The sequence below is a fragment of the Oryx dammah genome, unplaced genomic scaffold (genome assembly GCF_014754425.2).
Source record: "Oryx dammah isolate SB20612 unplaced genomic scaffold, SCBI_Odam_1.1 HiC_scaffold_3, whole genome shotgun sequence".
In the NCBI taxonomy this organism is placed as follows: Eukaryota; Metazoa; Chordata; class Mammalia; order Artiodactyla; family Bovidae; genus Oryx; species Oryx dammah.
The window spans coordinates 87681635-87706109 of record NW_024070187.1 but is presented as its reverse complement, the minus strand read 5'-3'; the positions used below and the strand labels follow the sequence as shown (position 1 = coordinate 87706109).

Below are 24475 nucleotides of genomic sequence, written 5' to 3'. Positions count from 1 at the left end.
GGCAGAGACAATACCAAGTGCAAAGGCAATGATGCAGGAAGTAGCTTAGTCTCTTCTGGGAACAAAAATCAAACTGGAACAGCAAGAAAGAGTCAGTACTAAGGGAGCAGAGAATTATAAGTTCAAAGACTTAGGGAAGAGCAAGGTCATGTGGACCTTGGAGGTCATAGGAAAAAGTTCAGATCTAGATTTTACTGCAGATTTGGGGGACAACCAGCAGGAAAGTTTTCAGCAAAGGAGATGAGAGGCAGCATTGTTTTTTGTTTTGTCTTTTGTTTCTAGAAGATTACACGGGCTACAGGTGGAGAATGGACTATTGTGGAACAAGAGTGGAGGCAGCTCTCTGCCTCACTTAGGAGACCATGTGTAGTATCTGAGCAAGAATCTAATCTGCTGCCTAATCTAAGGGGTAGTGAAGATGCAGAGATTAAGATATAATTTCAGGACTTGCTGGGAGGGGAAGGACTGAAAGAAAAGAATCCAGTGACTATTAAACATTTGGCCTAAAGAAATGGACTGAGGGATACAGAGAAGAAAGTAGTGGTTACTGGTGGGTAGAGGACAAGATGTAGGTGGGGGATTAAGAGGTACAGACTACTACCTATGAAATAAATAAGCTATAGGATGTATTATACAGCACAGGGAATATAGCCAATATTTTATAATAACTTTAGATAGAGTATAATCTATAAAAATTTTAATCACTATGTTGTATACCTGGAATTAATATAATATTACAAATTGACCCAATTAAATATATCAATAAGTAAATAAGTGAATAAATAAAACTTTGACCTGAGTAACCATGAAACTGCTAGTCACTATGCTAGGATTCAGGGGTAAAATAGATCATAAGACATAGCTCTTCTACTTCTGGAGTTTACAATCTAAAACTGTTTACTAAATGCTACTTGGTTAATAGCTGATAGTTCAAAAAATCAATTTAGATTTAAATATCACAATTGTTAACATCATAAAATCCAGATGGGTTGAAATGTTAAATTTAATAAACAATATCTAAATAACCTAGAAGGAAAAATATATATATATATGTATACTTTTAGGATGGGAAAGCTTTTTAACATGGTGTGTGTACTCAGTCATGTCCGATTGTGGCCCCATGGACTGTAACCTGCCAGACTCCTCTGTCCATGGAATTTTCCAGGCAAGAATACTGGAGTGTGTTGCCATTTCCTACTTACCTTCCTAACCCAGGGATGGAACCTCCATCTCTTGCATCTCCTGCATTGGCAGGAGGATTCTTTACCACGGGACCACCTGGGAAGCCCCTTTTAACACTGAGGTGTAAGCAATCCAGGAAAATATTAATAGAGTGACTGTTTAAAATTTTAAACTTTTGTAAGTTAAAAATCTACCATAAAATTAAAATGCAAACAGTACTGGGAAATATAGCCACAATATAGCCACAGCATATTCGATAACATGTTGATGTGATTAATATAGAAAGAGATCTTAGAAATCAATACAGAAAGAATGACCAAAGAGAATAATAAACAAAAAACAAAAGTAGAGGGTCAGTCTAAAAATGGGTTCAATCTTATAGGTTATCAATAACATACATAGCTAAAATAGCATATGAATTTTTTTAAACCTTTCAAATTGATGTACTGTATGTTAAGTTGCTTCAGTTGTGTCTGACTCTTTGCGACCCTATGGACTGTAGCCTTCCAGGCTCCTCTGTGCATGTGATTCTCCAGGTAAGAATACTGGAGTGGGTTCCCATGCCCTTCTCCAGGGGAATCTTTCCAATCCAAGGATCAAACCTGCATCTCACATCTCCTGCGTTGACAGGTGGGTCCTTTACCACTAGCATCAACTGTGAAGTTCAAATTCATACATGCTTATAAATAAAAATAATCCAAAAGTTAGTTTGGGAGAATAAAATTGACACGAGAGAAATTCTTCAAAAATGTACATTATCTTTCATCTGGCAACTTCAGTTTTTGAAATGTCTAAATGGTATAATCACGGTTGTGTGTAACTACATACAAACAATTTCTGCAGCATTGTTTATACTAACATAAATTTCTCGCAATAGAGATCTGATTAAGTAAATAATGGTATATCCATATGGTGTAATACAGGGCAGCTAGTTAAAAATCACATTGCAGAAAAAAAAAGCTGACATGTGGTAAATTGTTTATAATATGTTCAATGTGATAAAAGCAGACTATAAAACAATAAGCCAAGTGTAATAGCATTTTGGTAAATATCCATAGAGAAAGTGTATCAATAGTGACATTTACTAAGTTGTTCTTGGTAACTATATTTCAGAGATGGAATTGTAAGTGATTTTTTTCTTCTACATGTCTGTGCTTTTCAAATTTTTCACACTGCACAAGTGAAATGATGGATTTTTATATCATAAAATAAAAATTTTATATTTGTAAAAGATTAAATACTCCAAAACAAAAAGAATCACTGAAACTAACAAAAGGAAACCAGTTGAAACCAGTCATTGGAACAAAGTCTTCAAGGATGGTTGCAGATAAAAAAAGACAAAACAAGGTTTATCTGATACTGATAATAAACAAATGTAGACAATAGGAGTGCGGCATGGATTTGGAAAAAGATGTTCTGGAGCCTAGGATCTGCGGACACTGCAGTTCCTGCTAGTTGTCATTCAAAGGTCAGTCCATAGCAGCAGTCAGTCACACAAGAGGGTTTGTAGAGCCAGCATGCCATCAGACTAAGAACCACAGGTAATACCAGGTCACACCGTCCTCATATACAAAGTTGTAGAAGCTTTTATTGTGATCCAACAAGCCCTCATGCCTGATTCTGTTCTGCTTATTAACCAGCCCAAAGAATGGTCAGTCTGAACATCTCTGGTCTCCACACACTGAAAGTTAACTAGATAAACTGTCTGATCTTTTGAATATAGAGAATCCTTGAAGTATTGATACTATATCAAACTTATAACCTGCAAATCAGAGTAATACTCAGTTAGATTGACATTTGCATATATAGGAAACCAGAAATCAACTCTACCTTCTGAACTCATTGTAGGAATTATATTCAGTTCCTTTTGAGGTCTCTGAGGTTTATACTTGTAAAATAACCTTTTTTTTCCCCATTATCAAAGTGCTTTACATGGGAAACAAATAAAGTACCAATGATACCAAAAAGTACATTTGTGCATGTATAAATGAAAGCATTATTTCCAGAGCGTTTACTATGAGTGTCTCTAAGTCTTTGGTACCTTTTGGGGGGGAGGAGGAGTCTGATTTTATTAATTTAAATAAGTATTAAAAGTTTTGGTATTCGATAGTTTTCAACGAGGGAACTCTTTTTTAAAAAATAATTTTATTTATTTATTTAAAATTTTATAATTTTGGCTGTGCTGGGTCTTCATTCCCTGGTGGCTCAGATGGTAAGGAGTCTGCCTGCAAGGTGGGAGACCCAGGTTCGATCCCTGGATTGGCAAGATCCCCTGGAGAAGGAAATGGCAACCAGTCCAGTATTCTTGCCTGGAAAATCCCATGGACAGAGGAGCTTGGCGGGCTGCCGTCCATGGGGTCTTCCTTGCTGCGAGGGCTTTTTCTATTTGCCGGGAGCGGAGGCTACTCTCTAGTTGCACTGTGCCAGCTTTTCATTGCCGCAGCTTCTCTCACTGTGGAGCACGGTCCCTAGGGCTCCTGGGCTTCAGTGCACTTTGATACATAGGCTCAGTAGCTGTGGCTCCCAGGCTCTTGAACACAGGCTCAATAGTTGTGGCTCAGAGGCTTAGTTGTTCCCCAGCATGTTGGATCTTCTGGAATCAGAGCTCAAACTCATGTCTCCTGCATGGACAGGGGAATTCTTTATCACTGAGCCACCCCCCATTTTAACTGTCAGTTCCTTTATCCATTCCTTTCATTTTGAGATATAACTGACATATAATATAATAATGATTCAATATTTGCATATATTGTGAAATCATCACCATAATAAGTCTAGTTAATTAGACTTGGGTCCTTTCTAAAATCAGAGGTATTGAGGGAAAGCATCTTCCAAACAGAATTCTCTAGTTAGTGACTAAATTACTACTCATTTCCTCCTGTATACTTTTATTACAGTAGTTTTCAAACTCAGATGTTCACTAGATTCTTCCGTGAAGCCGATTTAAAAAATACCTGCCACCTGCCCCAAACCTACTAGATCAAAGTCTCATAGATGCTGAGACCCACGAAGTCTAGCAAGATACAGAAGCGTCTCTGGTTCCCTAGAAAGTGTGAGAACCACTGCTCTGTGTGATTAGGTGCTTTTCCCAAAAGGAAGTGGCAATAAAAACAAGGGGGTATATTTCAGAAATTTCTAATTAAAAGACAAATTTTTTAAAAGAAAGACGTGAATGATGACTTTCCATCCTCGTTGATGTCATTTCTTAAAGAAGACTGTTTCTCTACGGAGCGGAGAGGAGAGACTAGAATGCGTCCAGTTCAGAGGGTAAAGCTTCAACAAATTCACTTGTCAGTCCACCTGTCCTCAAGATGTGTGACGGGACACAAAGGAGTGTCCCTGTCAGCTGCTGCGAAGAAAGAAAGTAAACACTCCCAACATGCACTGAGGCGCAGGGAGTGGCTCAGGTTCCGAACACTTCCCTGCTGTGGCGACAGGGAGTAATAATTAACAGCTTCTTAGGCTGGATGATCTTCGGAAGGTCCCTGCCAGGCGCAGAGGGAGCCCTGCCGCCCCTCCTCCCGCACCTGGCTCCCACCTCACCTCCACCTCCGGGACAGGTGAGCGAGCGCTGACTCTCCGGCGATGATCAGAGTTTGTGACTGAGCTCGGGAACACACTCCCCGGGGCAGGTTCGGCTCCACAACTAAGGTAAAAAGTCTCCTCGTATTCACACCGTAGGAGGTGAAAAATGGGAGACGGGGGTGAAAAAAGCGCTCTAATCCACTCCCTGAGGTCAAGTTGAGGGCAAGTTGTTAGAAAGCGAAATCCATGGGCAGCTAGGTTTGAAGGTGTGCGTGTATCAGAGCAGCCTGAAACCCGGACATACTTTTCCTTTTGAGTTTTACAGAACACCCCTTCCTGATCCAGGTAAGCATGGGAGGGCTACGGGGTGGGGGACAGGGAAGGGCTTGAAGCTAAGTGTGGCCGCCAATCTCCCCTCACTTTTTAATAGGGAATGATCTCGTGTTCTTTACCTGAAGTTGTGATTTTTGCCAGGAAAAGATACTAGACTCTTGCAGGACTTACTGCTTCCTCAGCATATCCTTAGGTTTGCAATGTTGCATTCAACCAGCAGACTCAGAAGGTCTTTTTAACTGAGGGTTCAGCTAAACTTTTATTATTTTCCACAAATCAAAAGAGACTTCTCTCCTACCAAAAATAAAAGTTAAAAAGGATTTCTGATACGATTCAGGACTGCACCAAACAATGAAAGAATAATCATAATTAAATGAGTTCATGGATCCAATTCTGAAGCAGGAGAGCTTTAGGTTCAAATCTTGCCTTTGTCACTTACTGGTTTGTCCCTTACTTAGCAAATTACTTAACCTAGCCAAGCCTCAGTTCATCATCTATAAAATAGGCATCATAAGAGGATGTTCCAATAGGGCTTTGGTGGGAATTAAACACTGGGCAAGCCTTCTATAAGTAGCTATAAATAATTAGCATTAAGAAATTAACAGCTCTGCCAAAGTGTCCATTCAAGCAGTATGAGCTGAGCTGGTGAGACGAGACAGTATCAGGGTACTGGAGTTGAACTGGTTTCCAGTGAGTGAGTCCAGGATGCATGAGCAGATGGCAAGTAGGCAAAGCATTACCTCTGAGAAACAATGAAATTATCTGGCTTCTTGCCACTTTTCAAATAGAGGTTGTGGTGGCCAGTTCAAACTTCTTGCTATGCTCAATCATTTTTATTTTGAAGAAGTCATACTTATATTAATCTGTTATTTCTGAATGGAGAAGGGAATGGCCACCACTCCAGTATTCTTGCCTGGAGAATTCCATGGACAGAGGAACCTAGTGGGCTATACAGTTCATGGCGTTGCAAAAAGTCAGACATGACTGAGCAACTAACAATATTAGAAACTATAATTTTCAATAAGAGAGAACCACTCAATCCTATGTTGCAGAACCCATCAATTTTGAAGTTTATTTATAAAAGAGACTGCCCCTGAATAACGTTGATAAAATTAGACCATATACTCCATGTTCTAATATTATAACACATATTGTACTGTCCACAGTAAAGTGACACAGACTTTTATTTGTGTATAGACAGGCAACATGAAACATAAAAACTGATGCCTGTGTTTTGTTGGTCTTTACCACCTAAACTTAAATTACAAGGAAGTGAACTTACTTTATGAATTTTTATTTAAAGGGTACTTATGTTATTAATAATATTGCTGATAGGTTTATTAATGTGAATACCTTTGAGGTAGGAATAAACTTAGTAGGCGTGACTAACAAAGTAATTCTATTGAAGACATTTTATCTCTTTACTTTATTAATATAAAACATTTAAATATTTTACAATTGAACTTAGGTTAGTATTATCATTGTTTTAGTGAATTCTGCCCTCAAAGGCTGAGTTGAAAATCTGCACTGTATTTTTTTTTTCTTGAGAGGGGAAAATAACTTTTTTATCCAGTTTTATTGAGATATAATTGACATTTAGCACTGTATGAGTTTGTTGTACAACACAGTAATTTAACTTACATATTCATGAAATGCTCCATCATTTCGCATAGATATAAAATTAAAGAAATAGAAGGAAACTTTTTACTTGTGATGAGAACTCTTAAGATTTACTCTTTTAACAACTTTTAACAACTCTGTTGGTAAAGAATTCGCCTACAATGCAGGAGACCTCAATTCGATTTCTGGGTAGGGAAGATCCCCTGGAGGAGGGAAATGCTACCCACTCCAGTATTCTGGCCTAGAGAATTCCATGGACTCTATAGTTTGCAAAGAGTCAGACACGACTGAGCAACCTTCACTTTCGTATGCGACATACTTCTTTATTGTCTCTGTGGCTCTGATGGGTCTTTGTTGCTCTGTGGGCTTTTCTCTAGGAGCGGCAAGCAGAGGCTACTCTCTAGTTGTGTGCACAAGCTTCTCATTGTGGTAGCTTGTCTTGTTGCAACGCCGGACTCTAGAGCACAGGCTCAATAGTTGTGGGCTTATTTGTTCAGAGGAATGTGGGATCTTCCTTGATCAGGGATCAAACCCGTAACTCCTGCGTTGGAAGGTGGATTCTTTACCCCTAAGCCACCAGGGAAGCCCTGTCAGCATTGATTATATTTATCATGTTGTATATTACATCCCTAGTACTAAATTTATCTTATAATTGCAAGTTTTACCTTTTGATACTTTTATATGATTCCCTCCTGCCCCCCCCCTTATAATTGGATATTGACTGGAGAATTGGAAATAGAATTCTAAATCTAACTAAACTGAACTGTACCACATTACTGTCATCTGAGGTGTGATTGCGTTTAGTGTAGTTTAACTAAAAACTTGCAAAATAATGCAGTCTATTTAGAATAAGTTATAGTACCAGTGTTCACTAAACATTTTTCAAAAAAGAAATATGCCTTTATGCTAAATAAATATTTTTAGAATTTAAACAAGTCATTTGACTATTTATTTCATAATAGGCATATATCTAAATAACAAACAGTAGCCCCATCTAAAACAAATCTATTAACCATATTTGAGATTAATTTATTTAGCTACATAAATAGGTATAAATCTTCCTAAAGTTTATTTTAGTATATAAATGTATTTCTACTATTTCTAATGCCTATAAAATTTTGTGATAAACTATTAAATGTTTTGGTCAATCAGAAGAGAGAAATAACCAGCAGTGATTAAAACAAACTAACTTTTCTGGTTACGTTTAAAATAATGTAACATATGTGTAATATATGTGTAGCATGTAATTTAAGGTTTCATATTTGATACGTATTTTAACTTCCTTAAATAAGAGGTATCCTATACTTTTCATTGAAATAGAAATCTAATGCTGTCAATTTACTTGTGCAGATTCTTTGATCACAAGGCAGACAAGGAATTTAAGATTGATAGAGATACATGGGCTTTATATAAAAGTTTAAATTTTTAAAAACAAGTCAAGTAAAGGTCAATTGAAGGTACAACCTCTGCAAAAGAACTTCTTTTGAATGCTCTCCTTTTCACTGAAGTCTGGACTTCGAGAAGATTGGGATCTGTTGCAAAATTTAGTCTTTTAAAGACGATCAGGTGTAGTGATTTCATCACTTCATAACATCATCTCAAGTACCAAGTGACCCAGTACTACCGATTTCAGTAGTTGAACATGAAAGTGTCTCCCTCTTAAGGGATGAGGGTGTTATCTTAGTAGCGGAGATGGTTGAAGGACATCTCCATCATCATCCCAGAGTCTAGTAAATGGAGCTCAAGAGGAGAAAGGGATCATTCTTTTGCAGCCAAATAATGAACAGGAAAAATGAGCCATGATCCCTGTAAAGTCAACCTTAGAATTTCCTCTTGAAAACCTAGATGAAGCAGAGAATCTGGAGCTGGGTCATAGCAGCTATTCCAGAAGATGTTGTTGGCAGACTGAATAGCTCCCTCCCAGACTAAGCAGTGGCAAGGTACTTTGAATCCTGAAGGGGCTTCAAACTAGTTCACCTCTCTTATTGTTCCTGCTTTTCTCACCTCCTTGAGGGCACTCTGGGGAGAGTGGAGCACCCAGGGTTAGCACTGTGTAAATGTGCAATAGCATACTAATGGCTTGGCATTTCAAATTAGATTCCACTGGGACTGATGGTGATGGGATAGTCACATAAAAATCTGGTTTTGATCCACATTCTGTTTAGTCCTGTCTTAAAGACTATAATACATTTTTACTTGTATCTCAAAATAAACATTCCCTAACTGCAATCAATATCACCTGATAAAGTGATAATATTTATAGTCCAACACTCAACTTTTACCATCTCTGCAAATGAAGCACATTCCTTAGAAAAAATATGGTGCCAAGTATTTCCCAGAACCCATATTTTTCTTGACTTTTTTCCTGTTTTCTAATAATTGGATAACCATTAGAATTACAGATGTTGTGTTTCCTTGAAGTGATATAATTGTATATCGCTCTGGATCTGAAGGAGATCAGCCCTGGGATTTCTTTGGAAGGAATGATGCTAAAGCTGAAACTCCAGTACTTTGGCCACCTCATGCGAAGAGTTGACTCATTGGAAAAGACTCTAATGCTGGGAGGGGTTGGGGGCAGGAGAAGGGGACGACAGAGGATGAGATGACTGGATGGCATTGCTGACTTGATGGACGTGAGTCTGAGTGAACTCTGGGAGTTGGTGATGGACAGGGGGGCCTGGCGTGCTGCGATTCGTGGGGTCACAAAGAGTCGGTCATGACTGAGCGACTGAACTGAACTGAACTGCTCTTCCGTACTATATGGTTTCAGGTCAGAGCTTAGAGAAAACAGCTTTATTTTAAATACATATTTGTAATATTCCATTGTTTTTTCAGGCCAAAATAATATTTAAAACAAAATCCTCCATGTGTACAGCCTTTAATATAATTTTACTTCATAATTGAAATACATACTTGCTATTCTAATGTACTAATGTTCTAATGTATACTCTCTAGTCACCTTTTTTTTTTAGCAATTTTTATAATGTGTGTTCTGAGTAAGAAATGGCAACCAGCTCCAGTATTCTTGCCTGGAAAATTCCATGAACAGAGCAGCCTGGCAGGCTAGAGTCCATGGGGTCGCAAAGAGTTGGACCCTACTGAGCATGCAGGCATGAATTTGGTGTGTGTTACATAAGATATGTCCTCATGTATGATTTAGAAAGTACATATGAAATAAAAAAGGAAATAATTATCACTCATAATTTCACAGCTTTCCGTTTTGCTGTTAATATTTTTGTACATCTCTCCATATACTGAATGAGTTTTCAGGTGGCTCAGTAGTAAAGAATCCACCTGCAGTGCTAGAGACACAAGTTCAGTCCCTGGGTCAGGAAGATCCCCTGGAGAAGGGAATGGCAGCCGCTCCAGTATTCTTGCCTGGGAAGTCCCATGGACAGAGGAACCTGGCAGGCTACAGTCCACGGGGTTGCAAACAGTCTGACTTGACTTAGCGACTGAGCACTCACATCACATACTGAACATAGAGATATTCATTGGTTTATATTAATATGTTTTCTCTATATACTTGCATATATACATTCACTCTAGGAGTCAAAAAATAAAATAAGCCATCATCCTGTTCTAAAGGAAGCTAGGGAAAATAAAATATGATTAGGGAGAGAAAGCGATAAGTAATTAGAAAGCCTCAGATATTTTGCTGTGAAATTTCAAAGGAGAAATTCTCTTTGGCTGGAGGACCCGGGGAGTTAACACATGTATTTTTCTAGCTCATTGTAAAATTATGACTGCTCTGACATTTCCTGCACCCAATGGCCTCAGGAATCAAGGGCTGCAGATATAGATACAAATATAGGCTATGCTTCCTGGCCTAGTACGATAACAGGTACAGAGAAGGAACTCTTGAAATATTTCTTGATATATAGAGGCGTGAACCAAGTATCCACTTTTAAACAAGTAACCATTTAACTAATGTATGCTTGAACCTGGGAAGGTACTTTAAATGACTGGTCCTTTTGGTGTTTTATTTGGGCTTCACCTCACATCCTTTGGCCTCATTCTGGTAACTAGCCAGTTCAGGTAAGTCCACACCTATGCTGGATGCAGAGCGGGAAGAGGTAAACCACTTCAGATGCTCCCAGATGCTTCCCATCCTCAGCATTGCCCATATATAGGTGCTGACTTCTCAGGGTCAGCACCTAATTTTCTGCTGTCTCAGCGTCTTCATCCCTGCTGCCTGCTCAAACTGATTCTATCTTCCTGGTCTTCTCTCTTCCCTGTTGTACCTCCAAGGTCTATTTTAGCCTTGACTGACCTAGTACTTCCAGGACTGTTTGTTTATCCAAGATTTAATTATTTGCTTATTTAACTCTCTATTGAGCTGTACTCTGTGAGGACAAAATTTTAAAATAGATAGCCAAACATTAAATAAGTGATCTTATTTCCTACACAATCAAAGTCAATAAGCTCTGGCCCTAGGATGAGAGAGCCTGTAAGATTACCTCTACCAGTAAAACACTTAGATTTTTAACAACTACCTTCCTCCTCAAGTCATAGTTTGTACTTAGTCGCTCAGTCATGTCCAGCTCTCTTCAAACCCATGGACTGCAGCCCACCAGACTACCCTGTCCATGGGGGTTCTTCAGGCAAGTATACTAGAGTGGGTTGCCATACCCTCCTCCAGGGGATATTCCAAACCCAGTGTTCAAACCCAGGTCTCCTGCATTGCAGGCAGATTCCTTACTGTCTGAGCAACCAGGAAAGCCCAAAGTCATAGTTTATGTTCTACCAAAGTAATTGTGAGCATTCAAAGTAAGACCCTTAGGCTTCAGACCTGTAATTTTTCTCTTTTTTTTTTCATAAATCTTTCTGCCTATTTAATTATAACCTCTGGTTATCCTCCTCTTAAGTCTTTTGAGGAAACTAGCTCAGATCCTTAAATCTACCAAGTCTTTGTAATTTAGAGGCTAGTCACAAGGGCACTGCTGCTGCTGCTGCTAAGTCGCTTCAGTAGTGTCCGACTCTGTGTGACCCCATAGACGGCAGCCCACCAGGCTCCACCGTCCCTGGGATTCTCCAGGCAAGAACACTGGAGTGGGTTGCCATTTCCTTCTCCAATGCATGAAAGTGAAAAGTGAAAGTGAAGTCGCTCAGTCGTGTCCGACTCTTTGCGACCCCATGGACTGCAGCCTACCAGGCTCCTCCATCCGTGGGATTTTCCAGGCAAGAGTACTGGAGTGGGTTGCCATTGCCTTCTCCACACAAGGACACTACCAGATTTTAATTTATGATGAATCATGGTTAATGGGAGTGGAAAGGGGAAACTGTTTGAATTCATAGATCTATTTCTCACTTTAGCAATTAATAATAAGCTGGGACTTTTACCAAATAACCTTATTACCTTTCAAGTATTTCAGTTGTTTGAGTATTTTGCTTAGCCAACTTTTGGATTCAATCAATATTATTTCCTATTCAGTTAGCTTATAATGCTTATCAACAAAAATGTTACCCTGTTTTCATTTTCTTTCACAGATTTCATTCAACTGTCCTTCTTTCTAAGGTCAAAATAATGAAAGGACTTTTGAATTCTTATTTGTTTGTTTTGAAATTTAATTACATCTTCTGAAGCTAACTACAATTTGCTTCAGCATAGGTCATGAGTGACAATATAATTACATCACAATTGTTTGCTATCTTTAATAATACTTTAGCTAATGTTTTTATGAATACAAACAGAGTGGGGACCAATCAGGAAGCCATTGCAATGATTCTTCAGCCCATCATTGTCAATTTGCCTTTGTACTTCAGTTCAAAATATTGTCCACTTCCAGTCCTACCTAAAATACCATATTAACTATGAGGTCAAGAAAAGTTTTATTAGTAGCGGACAGTCCTTTGGATCACAGGTACAGCTTGACATTTAGTCATTCACTAAATAAATATTATCTAAATTCCTTTTATGTTCTAGGCAAAATTCTAAGAAGTGGAGGACACGGTTGGAAAATGAGATAAGGTATAAAATGATCATGGCAATACCAGTGGGAGGCAGAGAGTGACATCACAGCAGTGTAGAAAACAGACCATGGGGAGACTGATATGGTTCCTTCTGAGCAGAGACAAGAAAGAAGTAGAGATCTGAATCTGCAGAGACGAAGGAAAGGGGAATAGCGAGGAGAGACTGGATGACACGTGACTCCATTTTTTAGACTGCAAAGCCTGGTATTAAAGAAAGTTTCAGTGTTGTGTTTGGAAAGGTAGGTTTCAGTGGAAATACAGAAAGCCTGCAAGTCAGGTTATGGGACTTGAGCTGTATTTGCAAAGAATGAAAGCTCAGGAATATCTGATAGCAAGATGATGTGATGATCAAAATGGCAAAAGCATAAAGGGAAATTAGTCAAGCATTCAGCTTAGAGACCATTATAATATGCCTGGTGGGACGTGCTCACAGCTTTCTAACAGATTATATAATTTCAAAGTAACAATGTGCGTCAGGGATGGACTAAGGGAAAATATGCATCAGGGATGGATTCTATGAAATCTCTTTTCTCCTTTTCATTTTTGTTGTTGTTGTTGTTTTTGACTGCAGCGTGTGTGTTAGTCACTCAGTCCTGTCCAATTCTTTTCGACTCCATGGACTGTAGCCCACCAGTCTCCTCTGTCCATGAAATTCTCCAGGCAAGAATACTGGAGTGGGTTGCCATTCCCTTCTCCAGGGGACCTTCCCAACCCTGGGTTCAAACCCAAGTCTCCTGCATTGCAGGTGGATTCTTTACCATCTGAGCCACCAGGGAAGCTATTCTCTTGGAAAAAGAAAACATGAAATGTCTTCCACACACCTTACCCAGCCAGAATGACCTACTTTAGAATCACCTCCCCTTTTTTAAAATTTAAGAAAAAAAAATGGAATTTTTCTCTCCAGCCTATCCTTTTATTCTGGCTATAGCCCCTCTGATTCTGTAGGCTTGAAGCAATGGTAATTAAATATTCAATTTCTGCAAAAGGGAATGGCTAGAAAATATTATACAAAAATCTCTGGTCACACCTTAGTACCATTTATATGAAGACATAAATAAGGTTATTATTCATATCTGACCACAGTTTCCAGAGCCTGAAGGAAATCTGAAGGATGTTATGTCATACTTAATTAACCCCACGAGTCAGAGCTTGATTTTGGCTGCCTGGCAACTTGAAATTGTTTTTGTGGAATGGGACAGGGTTCAGTCAGTTTGAATTCAATTGCTGGAACGAAAGGAATATATTCTCTTGCACAATCATACCAAAGAGAATTCTTTCTAGAAATATTCCAAAAACAGACTTAACAAACTAGCTGATCCTTCTCTGCTTTGGGCCAGTTTTTGTAGTTTTTCAGTTTATATAGTCTTCATAGCTTCATAGTTTTCAGTTAGCATACCTTCAGACATTGCTCTAGAATTTCTTCTCTATTTTAACTAGCTTGTGTTCTCATGTTGCCTCCCAAATTTCAATGATTGCAAAATGCCTCTTTTTGGATCACATAAGCCTTTGGGAGTTTAATATCTTTTTAAAGAAAATAACACTTGGCTGCTGTATAAACAGAACTTTAAAACTAGATAGATGTTTTCACAAGTGTCTAGAAATTTAACTTAAAAATATAACAAGATATTTAATATTTTTTTCAAAAATATCTGGAAATTTTACTACAAAATCTAAAACTAAGAAGACTTCTGAAATATTATTTCAACCAGGCAGAATTCCTCAAGGAGCTTCTCATTTTTTCCTTTTTATACTTCTCAATAAAGCATAAGCTCTGCATCAGGAAACAGCTGCTTCAAACACCCTGAGCCCATCTGTGCATTTATGAAGATGGAGTAGGAGGATGACTTTTAAATCACTGAAACCTGCTAGCATCAGAACTGTGGATAAATTGAAAAAATGAAGAAAATTCTTCTCATGTATTCCAAATCAAATACTAAATATTCAGAGTAGGGTTCCTTACAAATGGGAGTTATGCCAAATTTAGACATACTGGTGGGTACATTCATTACTGGGAGCATAGCTAAGTACAGCCATCAGCTGGAAAGTGACTGTCAGCACAACTTTGATCCAGGATCTCACTTATACATTTGCAAATCATTAGCACTTACCATGGGCCAACACTGTAGTTTGTATGGTCCTTTGATATCCAGCCCCCTGTTCTACCTTTCTCTCTTCCCATTTCTCTGTTACACAGTTAGTTTCTCAAATTGATCACCAAGGGGAAATCTGTATGTCAGGCTAAGTATTTTTGACTCATCTACTGTTTCCTAGTATGCCCTCTTTATTATCTTTCCTTAGTGGGTCAAAATAAAATTATATGGTCCTCTTCCTTTACTAGCTACACTGGTGGCTCAGCTGGTAAAGAATCCTCCTGCAATGCAGGAGACTGGGTTCAGTCCCTGGGTTGGGAAGATTCCCTGGAGAAGGAATAATACCCACTCCAGTATTCTGACCTGGAGAATTCCATGGACTGTATGGTCCATGGGGTCACAAAGAGTCAGACACAACTGAGCAACTTTCACTTCACTTCACTTCCTTTACTAATATTTTCCATAAAGTAAATGAAGAATATAATTTTCAATTTAAAATAAGAAATGGTTATCAAAAGAGGATAAAAATGGATTTTTTCCTCAGAAGCACATACTGAGTAATAAGAATGGAATGAAACACCTAAATATCTTAAAGATTATATGGAGGTGGTGGAGAGGAATGGAAGGGACAGAAAAAACATGTTATTACTTGTTCCCAAAACAAATTGTTCTGTGAAAAGTGGGTTTACAGGATGCTATTTAATACCCACTCAAAGTGAGTTGTAGTTAAAACTCTGAACTCTATGTTTATTTTCTTAAAATTGAAGATTTGGGAAAATATTTTACTTATCCTCAATATCAATTCCCTTGGATGTAGGAAAAATATATCTTTGAAAAAATCTTAAAATGGACAAATCTATAGAAAATCAACAATATTTAATCCATACAACCTTTTTGCAAACTTCAAAAAGAATACTGGTGAAAAGGAAAAACAGGAAACAAACATATTCAGACCTTGCTTCAAATAATTTGTTCCACTACTTACTGTTTGAAATGGAGATAATAATGCCCCTTCCTTGCTAGGAAGGCCTGAGGAGTAAATGAGATACTACCTATCAAATGCTCACATACAGAGTATGAGATTAAAAGCAGACACATGGTAAAAAGTCTGCTTACTTCCCTCTCCAATCTAACCTTCATGCCCACATACACAAAACGCTACTTAAAAACTGCCGCCAGAATATTTTTACACACTAGGGACACAACAAACAATTTCAATGTAAACTAGAGAGTAATTTATGAATGTATCCAGGAACATACCATTAATATTATTCTAATGTTTTAGGGTAATGTCAGATGATCTCAGAAAGGGGCAGAAGAAGACTATGATGGCTCACCAGTCTTCCTCTTGGATCTTCATCAATGAAAGGACATTCATTACCGGGTAACAATACACCTACAGCTATATACTTTATATATTATTCTGGTCATCAGTCATGTGTGGGTTATACCTTATGTTTATTATGCATTATGTCATTCTAACCATCATTTGAAAACTTCAGCTGTATTGAAAAAAAACTGGAAAATGACATCATTACATTTTCTAACTTATCTCATTTTTCTATAAAAAGAACCCAGTGATATATATATTATAAAAATTATGTAAGGGCTTTGTAAAGTATTTCAGAACATATGAGATAAACAGTGTCTAAATTCAGTTTTTCTACAGGAATTATAATAAAGTCTAAATGTATATCAATAAAAAAGTATGACATATGATTCACGAGATCAATGATACAAATTATCAGCTGAGACTTTGAATAACAAATTAAGTAAATAAGTTCCTGAAGACTGCAAAGCCATAGCCTATCATGGAACAATCACTCTATTTCATAAGTAGTGGTCTAATGTCACCAAAAGCTAAATTTCTATGTTAATAGTTGGCACAGTTCTCAGGAGCAGCATTCATAAAAGATCTAAGACTTGTCATAAATGATGTATCAAAGAATTAGCCCACAGGCCTGAACCAGACTTTCCTGTCCTGTCCTTCCCTTCCTTGCTCTTCAGGACACTTCATTTTTTACTGTTTCCCTCTTGATGTTAGGTTATGTAATAGATGACCAGTAGCTATAGTTATTTTCTTACACACAGCAAATAGCATATATCATGTTAGTTTAGGTATAATAGAGCAGGGATTTGAAAACTTTAAGAGTAGAGATAAAAATGAACCTGGCTGAGCTAAAGCAGAAGCTGAATAAGGGAAAGACCCAAAGGTAAGGAGAAAAAAAGTGGCCCTGAAACATGACCCATGTCTTACAGGGAAGAGAAACAAAGCCAAATAAATGATAAAGTAGTATAAATGGTGCAGGACTGCACAATGGGAAAGCAAAGAGAACAAATATGGTTAAAATGGAATCGAAGCCACAGATAGAGGATGAGCAAGAAATGGGAAGAAGGCAGAACTCAAAAAATAGAGAATTCACTCATTCATTCCTCAGATACTAGTTAACTGCTCCCTGTGGACAGGTACTCTTGTGGACCCTGAGTTCAAGAATGAATGAAACAAACCCTTGCCCTCATGGATGTGCTAAGTCACTCAGTTCTGTCCAACTCCTTGCAACCCCATGGACTGTAGCCCACCAAGCTCCTCCATCCACGGGACTCACCAGGCAAGAATACTGGAGTGGGTTGCTATTCCTCCTCCAGGGGATCTTCCTGACCCAGCAATCAAACCTGCATCTCCTGCAGTGTCAGTCAGTCAGACAGTCAGTTCTGTCGCTCAGTCCTGTCCCACTCTTTTGACCCCATGGACTGCAGCACCCCAGGTCTCCCTGTCCATCACCAACTCCTGGCGTTTACTCAAATTCATGTCCATTGAGGCGGTGATGCCATCCAACCATCTCATCCTCTGTCGTCCCCTTCTCCTCCTGCCCCCAATCCCTCCCAGCATCAGGGTCTTTTCAAATGAATCAGTTCTTTGCATCAAGTGGCCAAAGTATTAGAGTTTCAGCTTCAGCATCAGTCCTTCCAATGAATATTCAAGACTGATTTCCTTTAGGATAGACTGGTTGGATCTCCTTGCAGTCCAAGGGACTCTCAAGAGCCTTCTTCAACACCACACTTCAAAAGCATCAATTCATCGGTGCTCAGCTTTCTTTATAGTCCAACTCTCACATGCATACATGACTACTTGAAAAACCATAGTTTTGACTAGATGGACCTTTGTTGGAAAAGTAATGTCTCTGCTTTTAACAATGTCTCAGCATATTAATGCTGTCTAGGTTGGTCATAGCTTTTCTTCCAAGGAGCAAAGGTCTTTAATTTCAGAGCTGCAGTCACCATCTACAGTGATTTTGGAGCCCAAGAAAATAAAGTCTGTCACTGTTCCCACTGTTTCCCCATCTATTTGCCATAAAGTAATGGGACCGGATGCCATGATCTTAGTTTTCTGAATGTTGAGCTTTAAGTCAACTTTTTCACTCTTCTCTTTCACTTTCATCAAGAAGCTCATTTCTTCTTCACTTTCTGCCATAAGGGTGGTGTCATCTGCATATCTGAGGTTATTGATATTTCTCCTGGCAATCTTGATTCCAGCTTGTGCTTCTTCCAGCCCAGCATTTCTCAATATGTACTCTGCATAGAAGTTAAATAAGCAGAGTGACAACATACAGCCTTGATGTACTCCTTTCCCTATTTGGAACCAGTCTGTTGTTCCATGTCCAGTTCTAACTGCTGCTTCCTGACCTGCATACAGATTTCTCAGGAGGCAGGTCAGGTGGTCTGGTATTCTCATCTCTTTCAGAATTTTCCACAGTTTGTTGTGATCCACACAGTCAAAGGCTTTGGTGTAGTCAATAAAGCAGAAATAGATGTTCTTCTGGAACTCTCTTGCTTTTGCTATGATCCAATGTATGTGGGCAATTTGATCTCATTTCTCTGCCTTTTCTAAATCCAGCTTAAACATCTGCAAGTTCATGGTTCATGTACTGTTGAAGCCTGGCTTGGAGAATTTTGAGCATTAATTTACTAGCATGTGAAATGAGTACAATTGTGTGGTAGTTTGAGCATGCTTTGGCATTGCCTTTCTTTGGGATTGGAATGAATATTGACCTTTTCCAGTCCTGTGGCCACTGCTGAGTTTTCCAAATTTGTTGGCATAATTGAGTGCAGCACTTTCACAGCATCATCTTTTAGGATTTAAAATAGCTCAACTGGAATTCCATCACCTCCACTCGCTTTGTTCTTAGTAATGCTTCCTAAGGCCCACATTACTTCACATTCCAGGATGTCTGGCTTCGGGTGAGTGATCACACCATCATGATTATCTGGGTCGTGAAGATCTTTTTTGTATAGTTCTTCTGTGTATTCTTGCCATTTCTTCTTAATATCTTCTGCTTTGTTAGCTCCATACCATTTCTGTCCACTATTGAGCCCATCTTCACATCAATGTTCCCTTGGTATCTTTAATTTTCTTGACGAGATCTCTAGTCTTTCCTATTTTATTGTTTTCCTCTATTTCTTTGCACTGATCACTGAGGAGAGCTTTCTTATCTCTCCTTGCTATTCTTTGGAACTCTGCATTCAAATGGGTATATCTTTCCTTTTCTCTTTTGCCTTTAGCTTCTCTTCTTTTCATAGCTATTTGTAAGGCTTCTTCAGACAACCATTTTGCTTTTTGGCATTTCTTTTTCTTGGGGATGGTCTTGATCCCTGCCTCCTGTGCAATGTCACAAACTTCCATCCATAGTTCTTCAGGCACTCTGTCTATCAGATCTAATCCCTTGAATCTATTTCTCACTTCTACCATATAATTGTAAGGGATTTGATTTAGGTCATACCTGAATGGTCTAGTGGTTTTCCCCACTTTCTTCAATTTAAGTCTGAATTTGGCAATAAGAAGTTCATGATCTGAGCCATAGTCAGCTCCTGGTCTTGTTTTTGCCGACTGTATAGAGCTTCTCCATCTTTGGCTGCAAAGAATATAATCAATCTGATTTCGGTGTTGACCATCTGGGTGATGTCCATGTGTAGAGTCTTCTCTTGTGTTGTTGGAAGAGGGTGTTTGCTATGATGAGTGTGTTCTCTTGGTAAAACTCCATTAATCTTTGCCCTGCTTCATTCTGCATTCCAAGGCCAAATTTGCCTGTTACTCCAGGTGTTTCTTGACTTCCTACTTTAGCATTCCAGTTCCCTAGAATGAAAAGGATATCTTTTTTGGGTGTTAGTTCTAAAAGGTCTTGTAGGTCTTCATAAAACCGTTCAACTTCAGCTTCTTCAGCATTACTGGTTGGGGCATAGACTTGGATAACTGTGATATTGAATGGTTTGCCTTGGAGATGAACAGAGATCATTCTGTCATTTTTGAGATTGCATCCAAGTACTGCATTTCGGACTCTTTTGTTGACCATGATGGCTACTCCATTTCTTCTGAGGGATTCCTGCCTGGCTTCCAAGAAAGGGGATGCTAACTTCACAGCCCTGAGGCAGTTACAGGCCTGTAAGAGTGGAGGAAGCCAGTGTGGAAAGTGAAATAGGAAGGACAGTAGGAGAAGGTGAGGTCATAGATACAATGGAGCCAGAATATGGAGGGCCTCATAGGCCACTGAGACTTTGTCTTTCCCACTTAAAAGCTGAGAAACCATTGAAGAATATTGAGTACGTGAGTTTCTGGATCAGTCTGGTTGCTGTCTTAAGGACAGACCAAAGAGAAGACAAGAGTAGGAGCAGAGAAACTATTGAGAAACTTGGAGGGTAGAGTAGAATGATGGTGGCTTGGACCAAGGTGACAGTGGCAGATATAGAGGGAAAAAATAGTCAGATTCTAGGTATATTTTGAAGGGAAGGACAATAGAAAATCCTGAAGGATCAGATGTGGGGTAAGAGAACAATTAAGGATGATACCAAGGATTGGATCTGGAAGGATGGAGTGAACACTTTCTGACATTATAAAGACTGCAAGAGGACCACATTTGGGGTAGAAGATCAGGAGTTCAGTCCCAAACATGTTACTTTTGATTACTGCTAATATCACCAAGGGAATAAATAGGAACAGAGAAGATTCAAGGTCCAAGGGTAGAAAAGAGCAAAATGAAGTAAGAAAAGTAGAAAACAAGAAGGCAAGGCTTTGGATGGAAAGTGGGCAGAAGGAATGTGGGCACAGAACAGAGAGGAGGAGCAGCAATATAGTGAGTACTTATATAAAGCACCACTTTGGGATGTCAATGCAGCTAACATTTTGATGGAGATATAAGAAGGAAGTTGAGGAAATGGGAAACTGAAATGAAAGACAAATTAAGCTTTAAAATAAGTGCAGATGACTGATAATGAAAGGGAGAGAGGGTAACATCTGTATAAAACCAGAGGTGAGAGAGACAGAAAGATCCTAGAGAGAAGTAAGATGGACATTGTAATGTTCATCGCAGCACTGTTTATAATAGCCAGGACATGGAAACAACCTAGATGGCCATCAGCAGATGAATGGATAAGAAAGCTGTGGTACATATACACAATGGAGTATTACTCAGCTGTTAAAAAGAATACATTTGAATCAGTTCTGATGAGATGGATGAAACTGGAGCTGATTATACAGAGTGAAGTAAGCCAGAAAGAAAAACACCAATACAGTATACTAACACATATATATGGAATTTAGAAAGATGGCAATGATGACCCTGTATGCAGGACAGCAAAAAAGACACAGATGGGTATAGCGGACTTTTGAACTCAGAGGGAGAGGGAGAGGGTGAGATGATTTGGGAGAATGGCATTGAAACATGTATAATATCATGTAAGAATCGAAATGCCAGTCTATGTCCAATGCAGGACACGGCACGCTTGGGGCTGGTACACGGGGATGACCCAGAGAGGTGTTGTGGGGAGGGGGGTGGGAGGGGGGGGTTCATGTTTGGGAACGCATGTACACCCATGGTGGATTCATGTCAATGTATGGCAAAACCAATACAGAATTGTAAAGTAAAATAAAAAATAAATAAAGGAAAAAAAATTTTTTTTAATTAAAAAAAAAAAAAGTACCTGAAAGATGATAGTTTGGGAAGAGAAAAGGGTGATAAAAGGATGTGAGTGATCTGCAGGAAAAGCAGGAAGCAAATGAGATTCAAGACAGAGAGATGATGGAGAAGATGGGAGATGCTGTGAATAAAAGGGAGGAAGTTCACAAGAGGGTGGGAAGAACAGGGTAAGAGCCCCTGGACAGCCCCAAGAAAGCCCCCCTACAACATGTGCCTCTTCCCCCCAAAATTACAGAAGCAACAAAGAAAGTAAAAGAAAGAAAGTGAAGTTGCTCAGTCATATCCAACTCTTTGCGACCCCATTGACTCTAGCCCACCAGGCTCCTCCATCCATGGGATTCTCCAGGCAAGAATACTGGAGTGGGTTGCCATTTCCTTCTCCAGGGGATCTTCCTGACCCAGGGATTGAACCCAGGTCTCCCACATTGCAGGCAGACACTTTAACCTCTGCGCCACCAGGGAAGAAACAAAGGTGTCTCCAAAGATATAGCCCTGGGTCTACACCACTGATTCTTTGTGCATAAATGCCTTCCATGCAGAGTAAGTTTAACAAACCAGGAAAACATATTTACCACACCAGGAGAGAAGTTTCAAGAAGAAACATTACACAGCATAAGAGAAGAATGTACAAACCCATGTACATATTTTCCTGTTATTCAACTCTGCCTAATTCAGGTTAGTCTGTGAAATCCTGATTCTTACCCCCATCCACGCCAGGGCATTACTAAACCATACCTCGGGCCACCTCTCAGTCTGAAACTACAATAATTTTCATTTTCTTCAGCTATAGAGCTACTCTTCAACTCCTGAATTCCCGAGGAAGCAAGATCCTTTCTCATTCACACCTTTACATTTACCCTTGTTGTTTAGTTGCTAAGTCATCCGACTCTTTTGCGACCCCATGAACTGAACCCCACCAGGCTCCCCTGTCCATGGAATTTTCCAGGCAAGAATACTAGAATGGGTTGCCGTTTCCTTCTCCAGGGGATCTTCCCGACCCGGGGATGGAACCCACATCTCCTGCATTGCAGGTGGATACTTTACCACCGAGCCACCAGGGAAGCCCAGAACCCTTGTCATGAGATTAAAATACTCTCTAAACAGGCACCACCTAGCCCAAATAGCAATCCAAAGTCCCCTTCTGCATTCACTGGTGTCTCTTTGAACCAGGACCTCTCTTCCTCTACAAAACCTCAAGACAAATGTCATAGAGAAGCCCCAGTGCCCTCCCTAACTCATGTCTGCTCTGAGGGGCAGTCCTGTTCTTCCCAGTCCTGCTATTTGTACACATGTGTTTCTCTTTATTCTCAGCCTTGAATCATCTGTTTCTCTAGAACAGCTTCCTTCCACCTTCATGAAACTTTGTTCTGTTCTAAATTGATGTGTGTTAATCTCATTTGTATCTTAATGATAACTTCTCCTCCTGGACATCATGTTCCTTTTATTCATCTGTCTAATCACAGTATGAATATCAAGAATTTCACTGAAATTAACACCTATTCCATACCCTTGTTGTCACCAAGTCAACTTTTGGTTCCTTTATAATATTTTAGTTTCCCAGTCTCAGTTCCTTACTTTTTTCATGAAATCCTCCCTGAACTGCTTTAAGACTTTAATTAACCCATTAATTACTTGTGTATTTGTTCTTTTAAAATATTTCCTGATTATGGAAGTATGATTATTCTATATTGTTTTTATATATGTATTTCATAAACTGAGAAAATATAGAAACATATAGACTGAAAGAATAAAAATTATCCATAATTTTACCACTCAAAAAAAATAGTTTAATTTTGTCATGTTCCTCATCTTCTAAGGATTCTATTTTATACAGTTGAGATTATATTGAATCTTGTTTTACACACCTGGCATTATCAATATTTCCCCATACAATTAAAGTAATCTTCCTGAAGATGATTTTAATGACATTATATCACTCAATAGCACCTAATATGTCAAATATAATCATTCCTTTAATTTTTACCCTCAAGATGGCTCCAATATTTTGAATGCACTAGGACTAGTTCACACAGAGAAGGAAATGGCAACCCACTCCAGTGTTCTTGCCTGGAGAATCCCAGGGAAGGGGGAGCCTGGTGGGCTGCCGTCTGTGGGTCGCACAGAGTTGGACACGACTGAAGCGACTTAGCAGCAGCAGCAGCAGCAGATCACACAGAAGTAGAATTCCTGAATCAAAGTATACAAGTAAATCTAATATTATTGTTACAGATTAGCTTTCGAAAAATGCTTGATGAGGCTTCTCTCCTACCAACAGCTTAAGGCTTCCTGGCTTGTCTCATAATAGATGCTTGGTTTCCCAAGGTAGAATGTAAACCCTTTGAAGGTAAGACCTAGTATCTTTTACAACTTCTTTCCCAAGGTGAGATACCTAGATGACTTTGATACATGAGATGATTTTAGGTTAAGCATAAATAATTGATTTTTATTTAAACACTTATGGCAAATATTAGAAAAATGCAATTAGCACATGAAATCTTTGATTCCACAAACATTATTTCTCAGAACAAATAAAAGCTTACTTAAACGGAGAATCAACTAAGCAACTTAGTTGGGTGTCAGTCACTCACAATCACAGAGTTCTAACAATAAAAAATACCTATCCTGAAGCACATGCTATCAGAACACTCAGTCTTTATAATGTATTATATTTTTAAATTTTATTCTTTAAATAAGACTGAAAATTTAAGAGGAAAGGGTGGTGCTTCATATATAATTCTGAAAATATGAACTCAATAAATAATACATGATTGTTGAGTAAATATG

General features: G+C 38.8%; 1 protein-coding gene across 2 annotated transcripts in view; it reads left to right on the top strand.

Annotated features, from left to right (window-relative positions):
- The first annotated feature begins 4675 nt into the window (after positions 1 to 4675).
- Positions 4676 to 24475, top strand: part of RASSF6 (Ras association domain family member 6) — a 66543-nt gene continuing 46743 nt past the window's right edge. For both annotated transcript variants that reach the window (XM_040237055.1, XM_040237054.1), the window contains exons 1-2: positions 4676 to 4833; positions 16009 to 16107. In XM_040237055.1, coding sequence (XP_040092989.1) covers positions 16013 to 16107 — 95 coding nt within the window. In that variant the 5' untranslated portion in view covers positions 4676 to 4833; positions 16009 to 16012. The remainder of the gene's footprint in view (positions 4834 to 16008; positions 16108 to 24475) is intronic.